Source organism: Saccopteryx bilineata, chromosome 1 (genome assembly GCF_036850765.1).
Source record: "Saccopteryx bilineata isolate mSacBil1 chromosome 1, mSacBil1_pri_phased_curated, whole genome shotgun sequence".
Classification (NCBI taxonomy): Eukaryota; Metazoa; Chordata; class Mammalia; order Chiroptera; family Emballonuridae; genus Saccopteryx; species Saccopteryx bilineata.
In genome coordinates this window covers 406,402,795-406,426,938 of record NC_089490.1, presented here as the reverse complement: position 1 = coordinate 406,426,938, position 24,144 = coordinate 406,402,795, and the positions used below count along the sequence as shown (strand labels likewise).

The following is a 24,144-nucleotide window of genomic DNA, read 5'->3' as shown; positions in this document are numbered from 1 at the left end:
GAGGCTGCCCCTCCCTGTGGTGATGGGGGCTGGGGTGCCGGCAGGTGCCCACTCTGAGCGTCGGGCAGGGCTGCTGGTCACGGGGGTGGATCGTGAAGGGACACGAAGAGAGGCTTGGCGTGTGGGTTGCTGGCAGAAAGGGTCACCTGTACTGTGGCTGCCCCCCCCCCAGAGCTGGGCTGGGAAACCCCGGGCCCCCAGACCTGCTCAGGAAACACAGCTGTGCTCTGAGAGCTGCTGGGGGGCCTGGCCCGTGCCGAAGCAGAGGGGGGAGCCCCAGGCCTGGGGGAAGGGCTGGCGGAGGGCGGGCATCCGGACGGAGCCGCACCCTGGGGGTCCGACGGCCCCCAGGGTACAAGTCCCAGAGGAGATGGGAGTGGGCCGACTTGGGGTTAGATAAGTGGGGTTTCCAGGGGCAGGCGGATGTCTGACCAGGGATGCAGAGCCGCCCCGCCCGGGGATGGAGACCACCACCCAGGTGGGCAGGGGGCAAGGGGCAGCGTCCAGGACAGAGGGAGAGGCGTGAGCTGGTAGAACCACAGGATGGCGATGGGCTGCCCAGGGCTGCCTCACCCGCCCGGAGCTGTGCCCAGGAGGGGAGGCGAGGGGAGCCACGGGCAGGGGCCACACCGGCTCAGCCGGGGCTGACTTGCAGAGTGGACGCTGGCCCCGGCTCTTTCGCCAGAGGCCGGAGGCGGCAGCAGCGCCTGGTGCAGCAGCGATGCCCTGACCGGCGAGGGCGACGGCGAGTGCCCGCCCTGAGTGTGCGGCGTGTGCGCAACACGCGTGAGGGAGGGGGAGGGCGCCTTGTGCCTGTGGACCCCACGTCGGGGCTGGGGCGGGGTCTGCGGGGGGCTTGGGGTGTGGCCGGAGGCTGAGCAGTGGCCTCCGGGAAGGGGTCTGGCTCAGGGTGTGTGCGCTCTGCCACTAAGCAGGTGATTGGGGACAGCTGTGTCCCTCTCGGAAGTGGCTCCTCCCGTCTGCGCCATCCAAACCCTGAGCTCCTCATGCTCCCTGGTCACCTCATGCCCATAGAAGGGCACGGCTTGAGCGGCCTGGCTGGGCGCCCCCCGCCTCCTTCCTTGGCCTCCTCCTTGACCATCCCCCCTTCCAGCTGTCGTGCAAGCCGGGAGGGGGGGGGTGCTGTGCAGGACAGACCAAGGTGGCCGCAGCCCAGGCAGGAGGAGGAAGGCGGTATGGCTGACCTCGGGGCGTCCTGGTGCCTTCCCTGGGGCCTCGGGCTGCACCTGTGTGTGCTTTGGGGCTGGAGAACCCGTACGATGCACCCCAACCCTCAGAAGGTGGCACCCCAGGGATGCCTCGCTCCCTTCTCCCTCCCCTCCCTCCCCCCCACCCCCCCACGGTGCCGACCTTTCAGAGTGAAACCGAGACGCAGGGCTTCTCATTTCACAAGGTGACTTAGGGAACTGGGGGCTTTCCTGCGGGGCTGAGAAGTCCCCCTGCCCAGGAGGAGAGTGTGTACAGGCCTGGGAAGCCCCACCAGGAGCCCCTTTCCCACCCCCCCACCCCGCCCCCCAGAGGTCGGCTGGGTCTGCGGGGGTGGCATGGAGCAGATGAGACCCGCCCCCAAATTTCCACATGCTGCCCACCAGCCGAGGTCTGTCGGGGTCTCAGGACATCGCCCTGCACACCCCCCTGGGAAAGTGGGGGGCCCCCTCAGCCTGCCCAAGATGGGGCTCCGCCCTCAGACTACCCCACAGCTGGGAACCCTCCGCGCTGCCCGGCCTCTAGGTGGTCTTCTTATCCCGTTGCCCCCCCCCAGCCAATCCAGACACAGCCGGGTACAGCAGGAGATCACAGCCGAGAGCAGTGGGCAGTGCCAAGGCCACTCAGGCGGGAGGGTGGAGCTGGGCACCCCGGCAGCGGGCCGCTGAGCTGGACGAAGGGGGCCCTGAGTCCTGGGGCCAGACCCCCAGATCCACAGGTGGGCCTCCTTCCTCTCTCACCCACAGGTCGGGGTGTCTGTGGTCCCCAGAAATTTCCCAGGGGTCGTAGAGGCTGAGTTCAGCCCGGGTGGTGGACACGCCCTCCTGGGGCGGCTGCTGGTGGTCCTGGCTTTCTCCCGCCTCCATCTGGACCCTTCCCCACAGGAGAGGGAGAGGAGGGCTCACCCGCTGCCACCTGGGGGGGCAGACTGCGGCCCCACCCGCCCTTCCCTCGCGACCCCTGCCCCCTCAGGAAACAGCGCGGCGGCCCTCGGGGGCAGTGCCGGGAGGATCTCGGGACCGGCGGGCAGACCTCCCCGCCTTCACCGTGTTGCCCTGCACAACTCCGCTGGCCTGCCTCGGTTTCCCGTGGAGGCTGCTGGAGCGATGGGCCCATGTGTGGCAATGGGCAGAGGTGCCCGGGGTCCTCCTCGCAGGGGCGGGGCTGAGCACAACCGCCCCACTCCACTCTCCAGAACCCCGAACGCCCAGTGCCCGCAGGAGGGGGCGGTGGGGGCACATCCGGCATCAGAGACTGACTCCTACCTGAACCAGTACTTTCTGAGCAAATCATCCCACCCCCTGAGGCCTCAGTTTCCCCATCTGTGCAGATGCTATTCAGATTGCGAGCTTGTGCCCCCCTCCCCCTGTGCTGGGCTTTGCCCATCTCTCCAGACAGGGGTGGTCATTGCGGAGCCCCGTGACGTGGTCCCAACGCCTCCCCTTTCACAGGGAGGGACACTGAGTTAAAGGGCCAGGTTGCTGTCCAGCAGTGGGGCCTGGACGGGCCCTGCATGGCCCTGGTTTGGAGAGACCGCTCCCTGACACTCGTTCCCTGCTGTCTCTTTTTGGGGAGCCTATACCCGCTGTGGGTTCTAGGTCAGGGTACCTGGGACCCGGCAAGGCTTCCGAGGGACCAGGAGTGGCTGGACTGTCCTTGTGGACGTTCCCTGACCCTATGAAGTGCCGCGATGGCTCTGCACCCAAAGGTGTTCGCGAGGGTGAGGGGGCGCTTCTGACGTCCGTCTGGAACGGGGAACAGCGAGACGGCATCCTGGGGACCTGCCCAGAAAGCAGAAATGAGACTGGTCCGTCAGAACAGCCTGGTTCTTTCCAGAGGTGACGGCCTCTTCCTCACTCGGCCTGGCCCCTCCCACTTCCCAGCCCCCCCCCCGCCCCCGCCCTGCTGGGCCAGAGATGCTTTTTCCAGGGACTTCTGAAGACTGGGGACCAAGGCCATCAGGGAGCCAGCAGAGGGGGGCTCCCAAACTCAACCCCAAGTTCCAGAGGCAGATAGAGTCAGGGCCTGTCTACCAGGGAGAGTTGAGAGCCAGAGGGGACATCGCGGTCTAGGGGGGTGTGGTCAGGATCCCCCACCTCTCCCCAACACCCACCGAGAGAGAGAGCAGGCTGGGGGCCAGCACAGCCCTGTGGTGCCAGGCCCAGGCAGACAGGGGCGGGGAGGAAAGCCCCTGGCCCTCCCCTGGGGCCGGGCCGGTTCTGTCCAAACTCCATCTGCTAACTGCCTCCAAGGTGGGAAACACAGAGTCGCTGGGGTAGAGAGGGGTGCCGTCCGTCCTCCTGGGAATCCTGGTGCCCCCTCCCAGACACCCACCTCCCCACACAGGAGTGGGAGGGACTCGGGCCCCATGGAGCAGGGGCAGCAGACCCCCCCCCGCTGATACCTGCACCACACGACCCCTACCTGCCCCGGAGGGTCCCCGTCCCCCCGGCTTCCAGGTACCGTGGGGCCCAAGGCGAGGGAAAGACCCCCACCCTCATGCCCACGAGCACACCCGGGAAAGCCCTCCTGTGGGGGACGATGTGAGGAGTGTGACAGTCCCCGTGGAGGCCATGGTGCTGGAGGCAGCCACCTCCCTCTCCCCAGGGGCTAGGCTTGCGCAGGGGCTCGGAGGGGGGCACGGCTGCACCACGCCAGGGGTCCACGCCCCTTCCTCCGAGACCTAGCTGCCCTTCTGCTGGTTGTGCCTCTGAGGTGACCCAAGGCGGCCTCTTCCTCCCTCGAGACCTCCTCTCAAGAGGAGATAGGACTCAGGACAGATAGATCTGGCCGGTCCACTAAGAATCCAGCCCTGCTCCTGGTCAGCTCCCCACCCTAAGTCCCAGGGTCACCTCCCCACCCTAAGTCCCAGGGTCACCTCCCCACCCTAAGTCCCGGGGTCACTACCGTCTCCACCACCGGCTACCCTGGGCCTCGGCCTTCGCCAGACGGAGGCACACACGAGTCGGAGGGGTGCTCGGCCACTCGGAGGCTTCTTCTCTGTATGTCAGAGATATTTCTCTGTCTGGGGCCACACAGGGACCACGGAGGCCCCCGGCCTGGACCCACCTCCCTCCCGCACTGCCCCCGCGAGCCGCGAGCTCTCATTGTCCATTGTGCCTCTCACTGGGATACTGCTCTATGAGCATAGGTTTGTGAGTGGGTGTGGGGGTGGACGGCGATGAGAATGTCTAAAGAGGAGGACAAATTCCTGCTTCTCCAGTCCCTGCCGAGGTCCGATTGTGGCGTTCAGCCCACTAGACTCTCAGGGTCTGCTCTCTTATCTTCTTGGGTCACAACCTTATGAACTATGTCTTAGTCACAAAAGAAAGAAAAAAAAGGAAAATCAAGGTTCAATGATGGAGAAAAGTAGGAATGAAGGAAAAGGTGGATGGAGAATAAGAAGTAGAAACAACTGGATAGATGATGGATGATGGATGGATGGACGGACAAACGGACGGATAAACGGATGAGTGGATGGATGGATGGATGGATGGATGGATGGACGGGTGGATTAATGATTGGCGAGTGGATGGATGGATGGATGATGGATGGATGGATAGACGGACGGATGGATGAATGAATGATTGGTCAGTGGATGGATGATGGATGGATAGACGGACAGATGGATGAATGAATGATTGGTCAGTGGATGGATGATGGATGGATGGATGGATGGATGGATAGACGGACGGATGGATGAATGAATGATTGGTCAGTGGATGGATGATGGATGGATAGACGGACAGATGGATGAATGAATGATTGGTCAGTGGATGGATGGATGCTGGGTAGGCAAATGATGGTTGGATAGATAGGTAGATGGGTGGATTGGTGGTTGACTGGATGGGTAGGTGGATAAATGAATGAATGGATGAGTGGATGAATAGATGAATGGGTGGGTGAATAGATGTATAAATGGATAGATGGGTGATGGGTAGATAATAATGGGTGGATAAATGGGGTGGATAGATGGGTGAATGGATGGGTAGATGAATGGGTGGGTGGATAATGGATGAATGAATCAGTGGATGAATAGGTGGATGGGTAGATGGATAAATGAATGGATGGATTAGTAGATGGGCACATGGAATGGAAATATGATTTAGTGGGTTGGTAGATAGATGAAATGTAGATAAATAAATGACTGCACAGATGAATAGAAGATTATCAGACGAGTTGGACATATGGATGGATATGAATAACGAAGAGATTTTTCGATGGAGGGATGGAAAAATATAGAGAGAGATAGACAAACAGAAAGGTATGCAGATAGTGATTAAATGGACACATGGCTGACACTAGATCAGTGGTCCCAAACCCCCAGGCCGCAGACCGGTACCGATCCGTGGGCCATTTGGTACCAGTCTGTAGAGAAAGAATAAATAACTTACATTATTTCCATTTTATTTATATTTAAGTCTGAATGATGTTTTATTTTTTAAAAATGACCAGATTCCTTCTGTTACATCCGTCTAAGACTCACTCTTGACGCTTGTCTCATAAGTTCGACAATTATATTTAAAAATACTACAGTTTTTACGCCGGTCGCATAATTTTATTTTGTACATTTATCCATCCCACCCTAAAGGCCGGTCCATGAAAATATTTTCTGACATAAAACCAGTCCGTGGCCCAGAAAAGGTTGGGGACCACTGCACTAGATAAACTACTGAAGAGACAGTGACGAACAAACACACTCACTGCTCTCTCTTTGGCCCACCGATGTATAGAGGGGTCTCTCATTTTTCTCATCTCTCTTCAAATAAAGAAAGGCCGATTCCTTCCTGTGAGGCTTCCCTTGACTGTTCGATATAAAATATCACTCCCTCCCAGAACTCCATATCCTCGTGCCCTGAGTTACGTTTTCCTACAGCATTTACCATCATCCGATTTATCACGGTAAATACTTAAATTTTTTTGTGTCCGCCCCCCCCCCCAACAAAAATGTCAGCCTTGTGAGAGAACAGGAACTTGGTTCACACCTTCCAAATGACAACGGGGCTGAATAAATTTGTTGAAAACTAAGTGGATAGAAGGGCAATTATATGAAGATAAACAGAAGGGTGAATAAATAAAAGGTTGGTTGGATGAAATATGGACGTAGGGAATATGGATGGATGAAAATCATAGTAAAGAATATTTACTTAAAGGTTTACTCTTCAGTGACTGCTTTAAGTGTTAACTCATTTGGATGGCTTAACGGGCAACACAGTGGACAGATACGTATGTAGCAGGACAAACACGTATGTGTTGATGCACAACCGGATGCATTACTTGCTGGGTGCAAAGACGAGTGGTCATATAGGTGGATGGGCAGATAAGATGCACGAACGAATGTAGGAAGGGGATGGGTAAATACTAACATATTTGGAGAGGTGAATGAAACTATAGACAGAAGAGTATTTGAAGGGATAGAGGGACGTATTCGGGAATAAACAGATAATTCACTGGCTGGGTAGCCAGGTAAGTGGGTGCACTAATTGGCGGCTGAACATATCGATAATAGTGACTGACATACATTGAGTGGTTACTATGTTCCACATTGATGGATGGCTAGCTGAACGGTTTTTTTTTTCTAAGTGTTTTATATGTGTTAAGACATGTAGACAAGTGGTTGGCTGTAAGTATGTGTGCATGTATGTATAAATGAATGGATGGATGGATAGATGGATGGATCCTTGCTCAATAAAGAATTGTAAAGGGAGATGGATGAACATGGGTTTCTATGTATTGAGTGAATTGAATAGCTTGAGGAAAGGATATATTGTGTTTATGTGGATAATTGATTGGCTAAATATACTGAGAAACTAATGGATTGATAAACAGTGTGTGGAAAAGTAGATGGCTATATCGATAGGAAGGATGAATGGATGGATAGATGGATGCTAGATGGATGGATGGGAAGATAAATGGATGGATGGATGGATGATGGATGGGTGGGTGAGTGGATAGATGGATGATGGATGGATAACGGATGGATGGGTGAGTGGATGGATGGATGGATGGATGAGTGGATGGATGGATGGATGGATGGATGGAAGGATGTATGTATGGATGGATGGATGGATGGATGAGTGGATGGATGGATGGATAGATGAGTGGATGGATGGATGGATGGATGGATGGTGGGAAGACAGATGGATGAATGGTCGATGGAGAAAGGATAGTGAGTGGAGAGGAGGATGAATGGATGAATGGAAGGACAAATAATAGGGCTGAGGTGCAATACTCTGCCCGTTGTTTCTCTTAAGACATGCCCTAGCTGTAAAACTGTGAGTCCTGGTCACTGCGTTTAGAAAAGACCCTACTCATGCCACTTCCCGCTCTTCCGCATTTCTGATAGAAATCTGTGTCATTCTATTTTAAGTTCTTCGTGTCAGGGAGTTCCCGTAATCCCAAGGCAGCCCTCTCCCCTGTGGGAATATTTTTCCTTCTTTCGAACCAAAATATGCCTTGGCAAATTTCACTCCTGGCAGTGCCGGGGATTCCAGCCCGAGAGCAGGAGGCCAGGGGGTGGTGATGGGCAGTGGGGACAAACAGGAAGCCCGGGCGCACCTCCTGGACGCCAGGTCCCCCGAGTCCCTCCCGGCCCGGCCGCCGCCCCTGCCTCCTCCTCATCCCCCCGGAATCCCGAGGTCTCGCAGCTCCGGCTGGGCGCTGGGGACAGCAGTGGGCACAGTTGTCTCCTCGGCACTCCCTACATTCTCGGCTCCTCCTAGACCGTGCGGGGGAAGGGAAGACACTTGGGCTCTTCTCCAGGACCCAGCCTGACATGTGAGGGGGGGACGGGGGGGGGATCTGAGCCAGACTTCCTGACCCCCACAGAGCTTCCGCCAGCCAGCCACCACCTGAGTCACCGCCGGCCGACCGGTGCTATGGGCCCATGTGGAATTTTTCCGACCGTGGCGGCCACTTCCAACACCACTGCCTTCATGCCGTGCGTGATTCATTCGTGCATCCACCCGCTCTTGCCGGGGGGGATCGAAACCTTGCCCTGAGTGTCCTCGCGTGTCCCCTCAGAGCGGTGGCGGGGCTGGAGGGGGCAGGCCAGGCCCTTTGCACAGAGACGGCCTCTCTGGGCCAGTGTTGGGGTGGCCACCCCTTGGCAGACTTGGCTTGTGGTTCTGGCTTTGCCAGGCACCCTGGCTCTGAGACCTCGGGATCCCGTCTGAGCCTGGGTCTCCCCGTCTGAGACGCGGGCGCCGTGGGGCCCACCTTGCGGCGGTGGCGAGCGTCGGCCAGCGGGCCAGCCCCAGAGTGGAAGACTAGCCCTCCGTGACTTCCCTCAAGTGAGTCCAGTCCCGCCCCTGTCCGGCCACTAGCCTCCAGTGAGTCACGGTGACTAAGCCCAACCAGAGAAACAGTGGGCTGGGCTGCTTCTCTGGGGCCTTGGCCAAAGGGCCAGGGGCCACGGCTGGCTGGCCAGGGCACCGCACTGACCCTGTGCCCACTTGCCACTTCTCGGGAAGTGTGGACACCAACCCGGAGAGGCCGCCTTGGTGTTGACCTCTTGGCGTCTTCCTCCTCTGACCTGCCAGGGCCAGTCGGGGGGTGAGGGCTGGGTCAGGGCAGCAGCTTCCCCATTTGGGGAGCAGAGAGGATCCCTGGGGTGCCCGGCCTCCCCCTTGAGGTGATAAAAGGAGCCGAAAGGCTGGGAATAAACAAAGGAAAATGGAGCACCCAGAGGGAGGGGAGAGGAGGGAGGGAGAGGAGGGAGGGAGGAAGAGAGGGAGGAGAGGAAGGGAGGGGGAAGGAAGGAGGGAGGGAGACAAAGATAGGGACAAAGAGACACCACAGGGAAAAGAGGAGACAGGGGCTGAGTTTGGGACCAGGGAGACCAGGGACTGAGACAGGAGAGGGACAGAGGGCCCAGGACCAGGCCGGGCAGGGAAGGGCGCGGTGCAGGGCAGAGGAGGCAGGCAGGGGAGCCGGCCTCAAAGGGCAGATGCAGGGCAGAGCAGAAGGCCAGGGGGCAGGCCAGGCCAGGCCAGGCCAGGAGAGAGGTTCGAAGGGATGCAGAGGCAGACATGGGGAGCAGGCATCCCGGGAGCTGGCGGGGCAGGGGGGGTGATGAGAAGAGTGAGGGGGTGAGGCAGGGAGCAGCTGGCAGGGGGGGCAGAGAGGGACAGAGAGGAGGTGAGGGAGCCAGGCTCTGCCCCTCGCAGGCCACCAGGTCCCACTGGGCCCCGGCTGCTGTGCTGGGGAGGACTTCTCTCTGACGTTTTTACTAGTCGGGGAAGGAGGGGGCTGTGTAGGTGGAGGAGACGAGGAGGGGACTGGGGGGAACAAAAGAGAAGCAGCTGCTCCCCTTGCAGGAGGAGGGGGCCCAGAGACAGGACAAAGGGGGCATGGAGGACAGCCCACAGGGAGTCGGCCCAGGAGACCCCCCCCCCACCACCACCACACACACACCAGGGGCCGGAAAGCCCAGGATAGACCAGCAGTCAGACAGAGGAGACAGGACAGGGGGCATCGGGGCCCGAGAGACCAGACCAGACCAGACAGAGGAGTGGCCACCACGGGAGATGGAGGGACAGGGACAGAGGGTGTGAAGGAGTGGAAAGGGAGGAAGGGAAAGAAGGGAGAAAAGGAAGAGAAGGGGGGAGAGGGTCCAAGAGGCAGGAGGAGGAGCAGGAGGGAGGGCAGCAGACAGGCCCGAGCAGAGCCTTTGAAGAAGGAGCCGCGGCGTCCCCAGGGCCGGGGTCAGGCCAGGTCGCCGGCCAGGCCGGTGGCCACCAGCAGCACGAGCAGCCTGGCGCTCCTGAGGAGGAATTCTAGCAGACAGGGCCTGGAGAGCCTCCTGAGGTAGGTGCCGTCCCTCTGTGTCCCAGGCCGGGGCACGGAGGGCAGGGCAGGATGTCCGCGCCCGCCCGCACCGCCCGCGGACGATGGGCGCCCGCCAAGCCCGGGCCGAGGCTGCTGTGCCAGGCCGGCCCCGGGCAGGGGGCTCCCCCCCAGACCTTCCCAGGAGCCCAGCCCAGCCCTGCGGCAGCCGCCCTGTGCTGTGGGCCGGGTGAGGGAGGCGCCCAGCCGGTAGGGCTGTAAGCAGGTGTGTGCAGGTGCGCGCCCTCTCTCAGCGGCACCCCTGGGCCTCCGGCGGCCGCCGCTCTGCGTGCACCCTGAGGCCCGGGGTCTCTGCCCCAGCTCAGTGCTCCCAGGATGAAGAGCGTATCCCCAGCACAGCTCCTGAGGAGGCCTCACCTGTGGTCCCACAGGCTGTGGGGACCCATCCAGACACCCCTACTTTACAGGTGATGGCACTGGACTCCGCAGCCCGGGCAGCCACCGCCCCCAGCACACCCGCCCTGCGTGGGGAGCGCTCAAAGCATCTCCAGGCCAACACGCTGGCCCCTGCCTCCTTGAGGCTCGTTGGGCCTCAGTTTCTCCCTCTGTAAAGTCGCAGTGTGGGGGCACCGGCCTCACAGAGCCGTAGCGAGAGGGCAGAGGCAATGGGCCAAAGCTCTGTCTGCAGAGCTGGGCTGTAGGCGGGCTGAGAGCCACGGCTCCACACCAGGGCCCAACCACTACTTCCCTCTGAGCCGCCTGCAATGCCCTTCCTCCTCCTCAACCCTTCCAGGTACCTAAGGCCTAGCTGAAATGCTGCCTCTTCCATGCAGTCTGCCTTGGTTTCTCCCAAGCTGAGAGGACTATCCCTCGTCTGCCAGGCCGTGAGCTGACTCCCAGGCCTCCTTGGAGGGCGTGGAGCATGCTGGGCAAGCTCTCGGGTGGGCATCTTTTGGCATCCCCAGGTCCACCCAAGGCCCGACTCTGGCAGGGAGGAGGGACCCGCTGTGCAAGGTCTCTGAAGACACGGAGTAATGGCTTCTCCCCGGCTTCACGCCGGCACGGCCTGAGACCTACCACGCAGGCCGGACCTGTGACAGGGCGTGCTCCCCGGCAGCCCCCTCTGCCTGTTCCTGAGGGGGCACCCCACGAGTCCTTCCCCAGATCTGTGTCCCCCCAAGAGTCACCACGGTAACCCTTCAGGGAACTCTGTGAACTTGGGACTGAGGCGTGCTGGGGTCCGGTCCCCGGGGGGGCCTAACCAAGGCCACTTAACGAATAGGGAAACTGAGGCCCCCTGAGAAAAGAGAGGAAGAACCCCTGAACCTGGCTGGGCCCATGCTCCTCATCACAGGGGGACCTGGGCCACAAGTGTCCGCCCAGCTGAGGCTCTGTCCCCAGACCCAGCCCCAGGCTGCTGCTGCCCCGGGTGAGCAAGGGGCATGCTGGGGGCACGGGCAGGGTGCGGACAGGACAGGACAGCCCTGGCTCTGCCGGGATGGGGGACAGGCTTGGGCACAAGACCCTGTGGGCCTGCTGGTGGACGGCCAGTGGGTCAGGGCAACGGAAGTGCCGCTTTGACCTCCCTGGGCACACCCTTTGTGGGGAAGCAGGGGAGTCCCTTATAGAGAAAGACAGAAATGCTACCCGGAGCAAACCCTCCAAGCTGGACAGGGGGGTGCTCACGGGCAGGCACTGACCCCAGACCCTCCTGGGCTCCTGACCTGGTGACCCTTGGGGATGTGTGAGGCCCGCCAAGCGGACCCTGGAGAAGCACCCTCAGCCCGGTTCCCATCTCTCCGTCTCTGAGAGACTTAACTCCCACCCCCACCCCCCAGGCCTGGGGAGGGGGCCGCCTTGCCCACATGCACCATGGGAGCGGGCAGCCCCCTGCTGTGTCGCCCCGGTCGTTTCTGGTGGACCTCTGCGGCTCTCCCGGCACTCGTATCAGGGCACGGGGCAGGGAGGGGGATGCCAGAGGGAGCCCCCCTCCCTCTGGGATAAGCGAGGCACCCCGGCATTGTTCTCGTCTGAACTGGGTTTGTTCCTGGGGCTGTGGCCAGTGGTGTGGCCAGTGGTGTGGCCGTCCGGAGTCTGGCTTCTCCCTGACTGCCAGCTTCGGGCTGCCAGGCCCGGACCCCAGGGCTGGCCCTCAGGTCCGCAAGTGCCCGGTGCCAAGCTCCACACCTTCCCCTGCCCGGTCCTGCCACCAGGCTCCCCTCGGGCCCACCCAAGGCCCAGGCCAGGGTTACGGATGATGAGAGGGAGGCAGGGGACCCCAAGCCCACCGGTTTTCAGAAGTCACCTGAGCTGCCTGGCTCGTCCTTATAGTCCTGGGTACCTGTCTCTGTGTCCTGGGTGCCTGGCTCTGTGAGGCGGGGGCTGGGCTGGCCCAGAGCAGGCAGCCAGGCGAGGTCACCCTGCTGTTGTCCTCATGGTCCTGGGTGCCTGGCTCTGTGTCCTGGGTGCCTGGCTCTGTGAGGCTGGGGCTGGGCTGGCCCAGAGCAGGCAGCCAGGCGAGGTCACCCTGCTGTTGTCCTCATGGTCCTGGGTGCCTGGCTCTGTGTCCTGGGTCCCTGGCTCTGTGAGGCTGGGGCTGGGCTGGCCCAGAGCAGGCAGCCAGGTGAGGTCACCCTGCTGTTGTCCTCATGGTCCTGGGTGCCTGGCTCTGTGTCCTGGGTGCCTGGCTCTGTGAGGCTGGGGCTGGGCTGGCCCAGAGCAGGCAGCCAGGCGAGGTCACCCTGCTGTTGCCCTTACGGTATTCAGGCTCGGTCCCCAGAGTGGGGGGGCTCTGGAGGCTGAAGGACCCTGGTGGGTGGGTGGGGGGGTTCTGGCATTGCTCTAGTCACCCGTCCACTGCAGACACCACGCCATCTCTGTGCCGGCTTTTCCACTCGGGGCAGCCATGCCCAGGAGGCCTCTGGGGACCCTATGTGGCCAGCCGGGCAAGGGTTGGGGCCGGAGCATGCCGGGCTTGCCCAAAGGGGCTGGGGGAAGCCAGGCCTCCAAACCACAGTGTCCAAAGGGGTGTGGCTGCCTCAGGCCCACCCAAGGCCCAGATCTAGGGGTGGGATGGCCCCCCGCCCTGGCAGGGCCGAGAGTCTGGTGGGCGGCACTGCCTCGGGCCAGGGTGGTCCACCGGCCAGCGCCGGTGCTGCCCGGGAGCCCGGGCGGGCCGGCAGCGGGGGGTACAGGGACCAAGTGGCCCAGCCCCCTGGGCAGGGTGTCAGGGCAGGAGCCCAGAGCGCTGAGGTTCAGGCCGGGCTCCAGCTCCAGCTTGGGAACAAGAGCGGGGCCGAGTGGTGAGGGAGCGGCGGCCAGGGCGCCCCAGGCACCTGGGGGCTGACCCCCAGACCCCGGCCAGCGGGCCGAGAGGGCACCCCTGGCTGCCGGCCCCCAGGGGTGGCTGGAGGGACTCGACCCCCCGGGAGCTCCTCATCACACGCCGAGCGGCTCAGCTCAGGTTGGTGCCCAGGGCTCGGCCCACACAGGTGTCCACGGGGCAGGTGGGCATCGGGCTGCGAGAGGGCGTTTAGGGGCGAGAAGCCCCCCGGCAGCCCACGGCCGGGCGGGAAGAAAGGTGCGGGGCCCCGGGCACCGAGTGGGGTCAGGCTCCGGGGCTCCCCAGAAAGGGCGAGCACAGCACAGGGGCCGGCCGCTGCCCGCAGCGGGCAGGGGAGGTCAGGGGGTGCAGCCAGGGCGGGCGCCCTGCGTCCCGTGGGCTCTGCCGGAACCTGTGCGGGTGGTGGGAGAAGGGAGGAGGGGACTGGGCAGGGGACGCCCGTGGCCCAGAGGTAGGAAGGGTGGGGACAGGGCAGCCCCCCCAGGCTGGAGCGAGCAGGGACAGGATGGGGACAGGACTGTGGTCAAGAGGGAGAGGCCAAGGGGAAGCCACAGAGACAGAGAGAAGGAGTGGACGAGGCAGGAGGTGAGGTGCCCGGGGTCTGTGGGGGCTGTGGGGGCCGCTCAGTCCCCCCACGTGGTCCCCACGCGGTGGAGGGTAGACCGGAGGGGCAGGCGGGGCAGTGGCGAGCCCAGGCAGTGGGCAGCACCATCGAGTGCCCGCTCCTGCCTCTCGGGGAAGGTGGGGGCCACAGAAGGCCGGTGGGGCAGAGAGAGGGCCAGGGGCAAAGCAAGTGGCCGGGGGAGGGGCCGATCATGGACTCTCTACACCTGGACTAGACCCCAAGTGGAGAGACCTGTCCTTGTCACTGTCTGCTGTCCCACGCCTGCTCTCAGTGGCCGTGGGTCCTGAGCCCTGGCTGCGCCATCCTCGGGCCGCAAGCGCTCCGGTGAGCCGCACCCACCCCCCCGCCACCGCCAAGTGAGCCTCCACTTCCTCGTCTGCCGTGGGCTGACGGGAGCACAGCCATGAGGAGCCGTGTGCGGGTGGCGGAGGGGTCACTCTGCCCTTTAAATGGGCCTGTTCCAGCTGAGGGACCCCCTGGCCCGGGGCCTCAGGGGCAGAGGACCAGGGTACGTCCACCTGACCTCGGTCAGCAGGACACCCGGGGCGCACGGGAGTCTCGTGGGTCCGCTGGTGCCAGCTCTGTGACCCTGGGTGCGCCCTGAGGAGGCTGAGGCCCAGGGAGGTTTGAGGTTTGCCCGCCGCTCGGGGTGAGGAGGGGGCAGCAGGGCTCCGCAGAACGAGAGGGGGCACAGACCGCAGGGGACACAGTGGAGGTTGAATTAGGGCTCGTCTGGTGGCAAAACCCCAGATCTCTGTGTTGTACCTTCTTCCCCCTCCCGACCCCCACCTCGGAATGACCCGTCAAGGCACCGGGGAGCCAGGGTGAGGGGCTGGGGCGTCCAGGGCTCCGGGGTCAGGCTTGGCACCGAGGCTTCGGGCCGAGGGTCTGGCTGCTCCATGCACTGGGGGGGGGGGGGCACGGGATCCCTGGGGAGGGCAGAGCCAGAGCAGACGGACAGGCGGTCGGAGGCCCGGCTGTGGCTCCCGACCAGGTGGGCAGCCAGGTTTGGCTCGCTGCGGGGAGCCCCGGGGCTGGACGGGACACGAGACCCATCTCGGCAATGACGGCAGGGTGGGCGGTGGGTCCGGGCCCCCGGGCGGGAGGAGAGGAGAGAGGCATGGAGAGGCTCCAGCCGGTGCCAGCCACCAGTCGTGTGTCAGGGAGCGTGCCAGAGCCCGGCCTCGTGAGCGAGCGCCCGAGAGCTGAGCCAGGCGGCCCCAGCCCAGCTCGCAGCGCCCGGCTCCCCTCGGAGGCTGGGCTGGGCTTGGAGAGGTGGCCGGGGCTGCTGGTCAGTTGGGGTGCCGTGTGGTCAGCCCCCCTGGTCCGGTCCCGGGGCGGGGGGGGGGAGGGGGGAGGCGGGGGGGGGGCCGAGCGAGGCGGCGTGTGGGCGTCGGAGGGGGCAGGGGCGACTGTCTGATGCGGAGGATGCCGAGTGCTGAGGGCGGGGCACCGGGAAGGTCTCGGGGCTGCGTGGCACTTGGCCCAGGCCCCTGCAGCACTGTGGTCAGTGACGCGGAGGGGAACGGAAGGACCTGTGTGCGCAGTGTGCAGGGCGGAGGGAGGACCGTGAGCATGGGCCAGCCCGGGCCGCAGCCCTGCTGGGTCTAACAGGGAGGACAGCCCGGAGCGGGGCAGGCCCTGACCTCCGACCCCAAGCCCGGAAGGGCAGCGGGTCAGAGCAGATGGGGGCTGAGGTGTGGAAGACGCTGACCGCGGAACACATCATAAGAGGTAGGACACCCAGCCAGAGGGAGGTGACCGGCCCGTCGGCAGGGCTCTGTACCCGGCTTTGGGGCAGAGGTGGGTGGTGCGGGACGAGCCTCTGAGGCCCCAGGAAAGGAAGCCTGGCATTAGAGGGGCCTGAGGCCCAAGTGCCCATGTCCTGGTCCTGGCAGGGTCTTCAAAGGCCCGGGGCCCAGCTCTGTGGAGCCATACTGTAAAGGAAGACCTATGAGTGGGCAAAACTCCTCTGAGGAAGGTTGTGGGGTCACAGACTCCTCGGGGCTGGACCTACCCTCCGTTGTGTGGCCACCTGGGTGGTGGCAACCCCGTCACAGTACCCTTTCCTTTGGGCCGTTTGGGCAGATGGTGAGGATCCCCTGGCCGCCCGGGTATCTTTGGGTCAGGTGGTGCGACGGGCGGCCTGGGGCTGCAGGCACCCCAACCAGCATCTGGAGCCTGGTCCCCCCCCCAGGGGGCACTGTGTGGGTCCTGAGGCGGGCGAGGGGGCAACTGAGCAGGACCCCAAGGGCCGGGGGCATCACGAGGGCTCGGGGAACAGCCGCTCTCCGGACAGGGTCCCTTGTGCCCGAGTCTGCAAGGGCGGCTCAGCCGGGCAGATGGGCAGGGGGTGGGATGCAGGGAACCCGTAGGGACAGCGGCCCCTCCCACGCTGTCTCCCCAGCCGCCCCCTCCCACGCTGTCTCCCGGCCACGCCCACACGGGAGGTGCGGAAGACGGTGGGTCACGGGGGGACTTCAATCTGGGGCCCTGGGGAGGAGGGGGAGAGAGAGAAGCTGTGTGGTGGGGGTCCCTCTGCGTCTCCCAGACACCCCCCCATGGGTGTGCTGCACCCTCCTCGGCACACTGTGTCCCCTTGTGCCTCCAGCCGGGCTGGGCACAGGCACAGGGGCTCCCCCAAGAGGGCTTCCTGCCAGCTGCACCCGGTGTCGGGGGTCGGGGCCAGCGCCACGCAGCTTCTCCTGGCAGACACTGAGGTCTGCGAGGGGTCGTGCTCACCTCTGGCTTCCTAGCCCCTGGCAGAGGGCAGGGGGGGGGGCGCCTAGCCTGTGGCCCCAGGGAGGGGAGACTGTGAGGACCCCAAAGCTGGGCTGGCGAGGAGACCATGGAGCAGGTGGAGGGGGTCAGGTGTCGCGGGGGCAGCGGGGAGCCCGGCAGGGCTGGGGTGGGGGGGGGTGGAGGGGCGACGGCCCCCACTGAGCGGGGTACGAAAGCTGAGCCTCCTTGACCCTGGAGAGGGGGCCTGCCCCGGGCTGAAGTGGGGTGTCAGGAGCTGGAGGTGGCCACCACGGGCCGGTGGAGCGGAGGCCCAGAGAGGCGAGGGCCGGGGCTTGTCCGGAGGCTGAGACCCTCCGTGGCCAGTCTGCCCTTGGGGCCGGCCAAAAAGGACTGGCAGGTGGGGTTGTCTTGGCTTCGGTGGCTCTGGGGGGACAGACCGCTATGGGTGGGACAGACCGCCAAGTGTGCCCCCAGGTGCCCCCCCCCCAGGAAGACGCGCGTAGCCTGGCAGAGCCTGGCAGGGGCCGCACTGTGATGAGGGAGGTATCGCCCGGCCCCATGCCGGTGTCCATGCAGAGATGTGCGTCAACAGGCTGGCCTCCCTCCTGCGCGGCTCAGAGAGGGCAGGCTGACTACCCGGGTCACACAGCCCTCCGCCCCCCGAGGGCTGGGAAGGAGCTGGCGTGCCCGGCCCTCCTCTTGGAGGCTGACCAGACGATGCCCGGCCTTGCGGCCCATGCCCCACTGCAGGCAGCCTCTCTCCCGCCAGCCCTGGGCTCCCAGACTCCTTGGTTGTGCCCCTATCTCCCCAACATGGGGCAGGGTGCCCTGGAGAACACACCAGCCCAGGGCCTGGCCCCCGTTAGGAGGCCACCATCTCTGATGATGGGGTAGCCAGCTCTGCGGGCGGATGTCTCCTCCTCCAGGAAGCTTCTCAGGGCTTCCCCACCAGGGCCAAGAGGGACACGGTGTGGGGCACGGGCCGGGCCGGCCCCACGGAGGCTGCGGCGTCCTCCTCGGGGCACAGGTCTGCCGCCAGCCGGCTGCCCCGCGGAAGCAGGAGCTGGGCCTGCCCAGGACAGTCTCGGTTCTCGCCTGTGGGGGGGCGCCAGGGCCCCCCTGTGCAGACGGGGAGCCAGAGTGGGGTCGAGGGTCCTGCTCTGGGAAGCAGGGGTCAGAGAGACCACAGCCCCGCCACGGCCCCGCCTCCATCCTCCCTGGAGGGGTTCGCTGCTCTCAGCCTCCCTGGCTCCGGCTGGGACTCTCCCCCTTGGGTGGCTGAAGGACTGTCTGCCGGACACTGGCCCCGCCGTCCCTTCTGCTCAGCCCTCCCTTCCGCCCCACACCCGACTCCTGTCCCTCCAATCACCATCCACTCCACACGCCTCCCTGCTCGGAGCCTGCTGTGGCCCCGGAGCCCTCGCCGAGCCAATCTGCCTCGAGTCTTCCCAAGACCCGGAGCTGCCCCGGTCCCCGGGCCCTGCCCTGCCCTGCCCTGCCCTGCCCTCCACCTCGCTGGGACTAACAGCCACGGGGGAGGTCCGGACAGAGGCGCCCGCGCCCCTCTGTGCCTGCCCTGGCCAGTCTCCTGGCCTCGCACGTGGGGACAGTGAGGCCAGCCTCCCGGTGGTGGCGCGATGCGGAGCACCAGGAACCCCCCAGGCTGGACCTCAGCTCTGACCGGGAGGCACCCTGGCCGGAGGCGAGTCCACAGAGGAGGCAGAAAGGGCCTCGACCCGTGCTCCCGGCCTTCCCTGTTCCGCTGGACTTGCTGACCGTCCCCGCAAAGCTCTGTCCCTCCTGGTGGGCAGTCCTTCCCCAGGGGCCACCTCTCTGGGGGTCCCCACACCCCACCCCACACTGCACACCCGAGCTCCGCTCTGTGTTCCCCCAAACCCATCCCCCCTTGGGCTCTCCGAGGTGTGGGTGGACACCCTCCTGGCCTGTCCCTTCTCCCTCCGTGTCCTGGCTGGCCCTTCCTTCCAGAACGCTAACCCAGGCTGGCACGGGCCCTGCCTGCCGGAGCTGCCCCAAGGGGCGACCCGGGGACCTCCACCCCTCTCCCCGGCCAGGCCTCTGCCGCCCCCGGGGTCTGTAGGACCAGCAGCCTTCGTATGGGCGCTTTCCTCCCCACCACCTCCCTGGCCCACAGACACCCACCCTCCTGCTCAGCTTTGGGACCCAAGTTTAAAGTCACCTCCTGGGGTGCCCAGCAGGGTGTCTACCTGGCTCATGAGGCCGTGACCCCCCCACCAGAACTCGGGGGGCACCCCCTTCTATATCCCCCCGTTCTTCCCGGGCCAGCCAAGCACGGGCACACTCAGAAAGGTGCTGCCGCAGGGGCCCCGGCTGGACCAGCGCCAGGGCGGCGGGGGGCGGGGGGGGGCGTTCCCGACAGCTGCAGCTGTGCCCACACCCCCTGCCTGGGGCGCGCGGGGCTCCTGCACCCCACCCACCACCCACCTGCTTGCTTGTTAGCTCAGGGTTCTTTGTGCTCCCGACAGCACACACGCACACCCCAGCTGCCCCTGCGAGGACCAGTGACACCATCACTGTCCCCCCGGCTGCCTGGGCCAGGGTCCGGCGTGGCACAGCCCGTGAGGGCAGGCCGAGTGGCAGGGCACGGGTGCCGTCCTCTCCCGAGCCCCCTCCCTGCCCCCTGCCCAGAGGACCCGGCCTCTGCCCGGGGCCTGTGCTGTCACGGAAGGCTGCACGGAGGAGGCCTCTCCTCTCTGTGGGTCACATCCCTCCACTCACGCACGGCCTGTCCCTCTGCAAGTGTCCCTCCCACACGGTCTGTGGCGTGTGAGAGACCCCAGGGAGGCTGGGCACAAAGGTGGCGGGGTGGGGGGGACCAGGCCTCTCCTGGCCGACTGCTGCCCCTGGTGTCCAGGGGACTAGTGACCAGGAGGCCCCTGTGGGCCTATTCGAGAAGCTCCCCCATGAGGAGTCTAGCTCCCCGGTTTTCCCTCGGCGGGGCCCTGCACCCCGGCTCAGCCCCAAGCTCTCCCCCAAGGCCGGAGCCATCCTGTGGCAAGGCTGAGAGGCTGGAGGGGCCGCCCAGGCGCTGCCTGCAGGGGGCAGAGTTGAGACAGGGCTGAGGCCCCAAGCCCCCTCTGGACCCAGCCACGCAGGCAGGAGAGGAAGGGGGTGGGCAGATGGCAGGGCCAGGCCTGGCTTCTGGAGGGGACTGGGGGCTGTGGAGGAAGGAGCGGAGCGGGAGGGAGGGGGGCGGGCGGGTAGTCGGCAGTGGCCCCGGCCAGGCCAGGCCAGCGGCCGACAGCGGGGAGAGGACCCCCACTTAGACCGGGGAGCCTCACGTGGCCTGCAGGCTTCCAGCGTGGGCTCGCGGGCGGGGCAGGCCCCCCTTCCCCCTTCCCCCTTCCCCCTTCCCCGCGCTGGAGCCTCTCACACAGGGAGGGCGCCCCCCCCCCCCGCGCCCGCCCCCCCCCCCCCAGGGCTGAACCCTGGGCCTCAAGCGGGGAGCCAGAACAGACACAGGAAATCGCCTAATTGCATCTGCTTAGGAACCAGCAAATCCCCTGCAGCTGCTGCGGCTGAGCTGGGGCCGCGGGCGGCGGGCTGTCGCCAGCGTCCTGACAGCTCCTCTGAGCGTGCCAAGGGGTCTGGGCCTCTGGCCGGGGAGGGGGACGGTGGGGGGCGCCTTTCCCAGGCCAGAGGGCCCCCACCCCACCCCAGGAGAGCCACCCCCACCTCAGTTCCCAGAACAGAGCCCAGCTGTGGATCAGTGGAGGGGCTGAGGTCATGGGAGGGGGCCAGGAGGGGCCGCATTACTCACATCCTGGGGCGGCAGGGAGGGGAGGGGGGAGGCAGGCAGGAGGGAAGGGGGCCTCACGGGCTCCACGTTCCTGCTTTCTGGGGCTGCTGGGTCAGGGGGCTGCCTTCTGGGGTGGCTTCTCCCAGCGAGGGGCTTTTGGGGGGACCCTAGGAGACGTCCCCCCCATACCCCTGCACCCTCTCTCTCTCTCTCTCTGCCCCTACCGCGCTCCCTGCCTGAGAGGCCTGGGGGAGGAAGGGGGGTCCCTGCAGTGGTGGGAGCAGGGAGGGGGCCGCTCTTTGCTCTCCAAGGGGCCTCCGGGAGGGTGTTCTCAGCACATGTGCCTGGGCCTCTCCCAGGGCCGTTGCCAGGGCGATGGCTGGGAAAACAGTAAACAGAGCGCTGGGGGCTGGGGCTGCCATTTTGTCCTCACCTTGTTCCCAGGCCCGCGCTGCACGTGCACGGCCCTGGGTGGGCGCCCCGTGCCTGCGGCGTGGGCTGTGGGGGGGCGCGCCTCTGTGAGCCTGAGCGCGGGGCTCACGGGGAATGTGTGGGCATCTCTGTGTGCCCGGGAGGCCCGGCCACGTGGGCCCCGAGCACAGGCCTGCATGGGGCTCTAGTCCTGGACACCCATGGCCGTGAGAGTGAACCCCAGGCCCTTGCCTGTGCCCAAGCCTGAGACACAGTGAGGGCCAGGTCCCCCAGGGCTCGACGGAGGGGTCTGGGGCGCAGGAGAACAGCCCCGTGGGGGAGAGGCCCGCACACCCACGTTGTTCACAACACCCCAACACGAACACGTGGACGCAGAGTAAGGGGAACAAAATGGCCGCCTCACCCCTCCAAGAACTCGTCCCGGACGCCCCCCCAGGCTGCCTCAGAGTGGAGCCAGTGGGCACCTTCCCTCCGCCCCACAGCCCGGGACCCGACACTGCCCTCCCACCACCCTCAACCCCCTGTCTAGAGGGGCTCAGGCTGAGGAGAGGCCCCCTCCCCACCCAGGCTCTACCTTGTACACACAAGGGGCCCCCAGCCCCCAGCCCAGGGCCTGGAGCGGGGCCGGCAGGGGGGCTGGGAGGGGGAGGCAGGCTTAGGTGCCGTGTGATGGGACCAGGTGTGGGGAATCAAGGCTCTCCGGAGCCTGGGAGGCCGGGAAGAGGGGGTGGACGGAGGGAGGAAGGGGGGTGCGGAGGCCAGAGTCCCACAGCCACGGGGGCGGGGAGGGGGGAGCGGGCCTTGGAACCGAGGCTGTGGAGGGGCCTGGCTTTTGTCTGAGAGGCTCCAAGGAGACTTAGGAGAGATTAGATCACGCTGGCTGCTGAGGCCGCGGGGCGGAGGCCCAGAAGATAGGGAGCTGCAAGCTGTGGGGTCAGGCAGCGGACACGGGCAGGAGGGGCCGAGGCTCGGGGGGCGCCCTGCGCCCTGCTGAAGGGGGGATCCGGGCTGGGGGGTGTCCAGTCTCCCCGGGCCAGCTGCAGACCCCTGCCCCTCAGGCCCAGGTCCACCTCCTGTCGCTCCGAGTGAAAGAGAGAAAGCTCTCCTGTGCCTGGCTCTGCGGCCAGCCTCAGTTTCCCTGTGTTTGAAGAAGTAACCCAGAAAGAAGCCACAGAGGGCTCTGAGAGGGGTGGGGGTGGCGTTGGGTGAACTGACCCTGCAGAGCCCCCATCTCCACGGTCAGGCAGGCCTTTCTCTGGACCTCGGGCCCTCTTGTGCAGCCACCTTCTTCTTCTCCTAAGCCACCATGCTCTTGAGAGACAGAGAAGAGCAACCCAGCCAGGGTTGTCAAGGTAGTTAGGTGGCCGTCTAGCTGGGCCTGCCCCTGCTTGACCCCAGCCCAGCCTGGGGATGCCCGATTGGCCGAGGCGGCAGCCACTATCTCGGGGGGACCCCTGGCACCGGCTGTCTGGTGGCCACGGCCAGCTCCTGAACCTCCAGCACCCTTTTCCGTGCCCTCCAGGGGTGCCCCGACCTGGGGCCAAAGCCAGCCGACCTGTACCCCAGCTCTGGTGAGGTCCAGGGATCCAGGCCGGTGGAAAGGGGTCCCCGGGTCTCTCCAGGCCTCCACACTGGGGCTCCTCCATCACCGGGAGGCACACAGATGCCAGCCGCCTAGCGAACTCTGCGACAGACCCCCAAGCTGAGGGCACGCTGCAACCACGTCACATGACCTCTGCCCGGGAGATAGGAAACTGAGACTCGGGAAAGGCCGGGCGGTCCAGCCCCTCACCAGGCAGCCTCGGAGGGGCCTGCTTGGCTGGGAGAAGCGGGCGCGGGCCGACAGGTCACCATCTGTCCGTGTGTCCGTCCCCCCCCCCCACCTCCAGGCCGGCCGCGCAGTGGAACCTGGACGATGAGGAGGAGGCTGCCCAGGAACGTCGGCGGCAGGAGAGGGACCAGGACCTGGGGGTCCAGGACCAGGATGGAGGCAGCCCGGCCCCCCTGCCCCTGGAGCAGGAGAAGCTGTAAGCTGCCCCCCCCCAGCCCAGGGCCGGCTCCCCTGGTCCTACGCCCCAGGCAGAGGGGGGACACTGTGGGTCAGGCACTACTCCGGGGGTCCCACCGCAGAGGAAACCAGAGAGAGGACGGGCCCAGAGCAGGGGCAGAGCGGGAGGGTGTTCCTGGGTGAGGGTCAGCACGACCCCGGGCGCTCAGGGCGCCTGGCCGGGGATACGTGCGGCCCCGCCCTTGGCCAGAGTCCGGGTACAAGCTCTGGCCTGTGCGAGCGGTCCCAGCCCTCGCTTGGACCGGCTCTGACCCCAGCTGCGGGGCCCCAGCCCCAGAGCCCCCCGCCCAAGCTCCCTGCTGCCGGTGACTCATGGAGATCAAATCCAACTTGGCGGGCCCTAGTCAGGCTTGCTTCCTCCCGGCCCGTGAGGCCTCCACGGCTGGGCTGGGCTGTTTTTCCAATATCGCCCCCCTTCCCAGCCCTGTTTTGTTCCATTTTCTCCGAGTCAGCAGCTCTGGGCGGGGTGGGGCCCAGCAGCGGTCACGGCCTTCAGGCCACGTCCTGCACCGAGCCTCAGAGGCTGGGGTGCAGGCAGGGGGCAGGGGGCCACCAGCCCGAGACCACGGGCCTGCCCTGCTGCCCAGGGAAGGAACCAACCTGGGGGCATGGCCCTGGGGGCTCAGCTAGGACAACAAGACACTGGTCACCCCCATGTGGGAACACAAACTGAGGCGGGAGACACAGCCCAGCTCTCAGGGAGCCCCAGACTGAGTGGGGACACACAGCCCAGGTCTCGGGGAGCCCCAGACTGAGTGGGGACACAGCCCAGCTCTCGGGGAGCCCCAGACTGAGTGGGGACACAGCCCAGCTCTCAGGGGGCCCCAGACTGAGTGGGGACACAGCCCAGCTCTCAGGGGGCCCCAGACTGAGTGGGGACACACAGCCCAGGTCTCAGGGGGCCCCAGACTGAGTGGGGGACACAGCCCAGGTGTCGGGGGGCCCTTGGCTGAGTGGGGACACACAGCCCAGCTCTCGGGGGGCCCCAGACTGAGTGGGGACACACAGCCCAGGTCTCGGGGAGCCCCAGACTGAGTGGGGACACACAGCCCAGCTCTCAGGGAGCCCCAGACTGAGTGGGGACACACAGCCCAGCTCTCAGGGAGCCCCAGACTGAGTGGGGACACACAGCCCAGCTCTCA

At 65.1% G+C, this 24,144-nt stretch overlaps 1 protein-coding gene across 1 annotated transcript in view; it reads left to right on the top strand.

The window, feature by feature from the left end:
- Positions 1–24,144, top strand: part of LSP1 (lymphocyte specific protein 1) — a 38,650-nt gene that overhangs the window by 563 nt on the left and 13,943 nt on the right. The window contains exon 2 of the mRNA XM_066252367.1: positions 22,824–22,961. Within this exon, the coding sequence (XP_066108464.1) occupies positions 22,824–22,961 (138 nt within the window). The remainder of the gene's footprint in view (positions 1–22,823; positions 22,962–24,144) is intronic.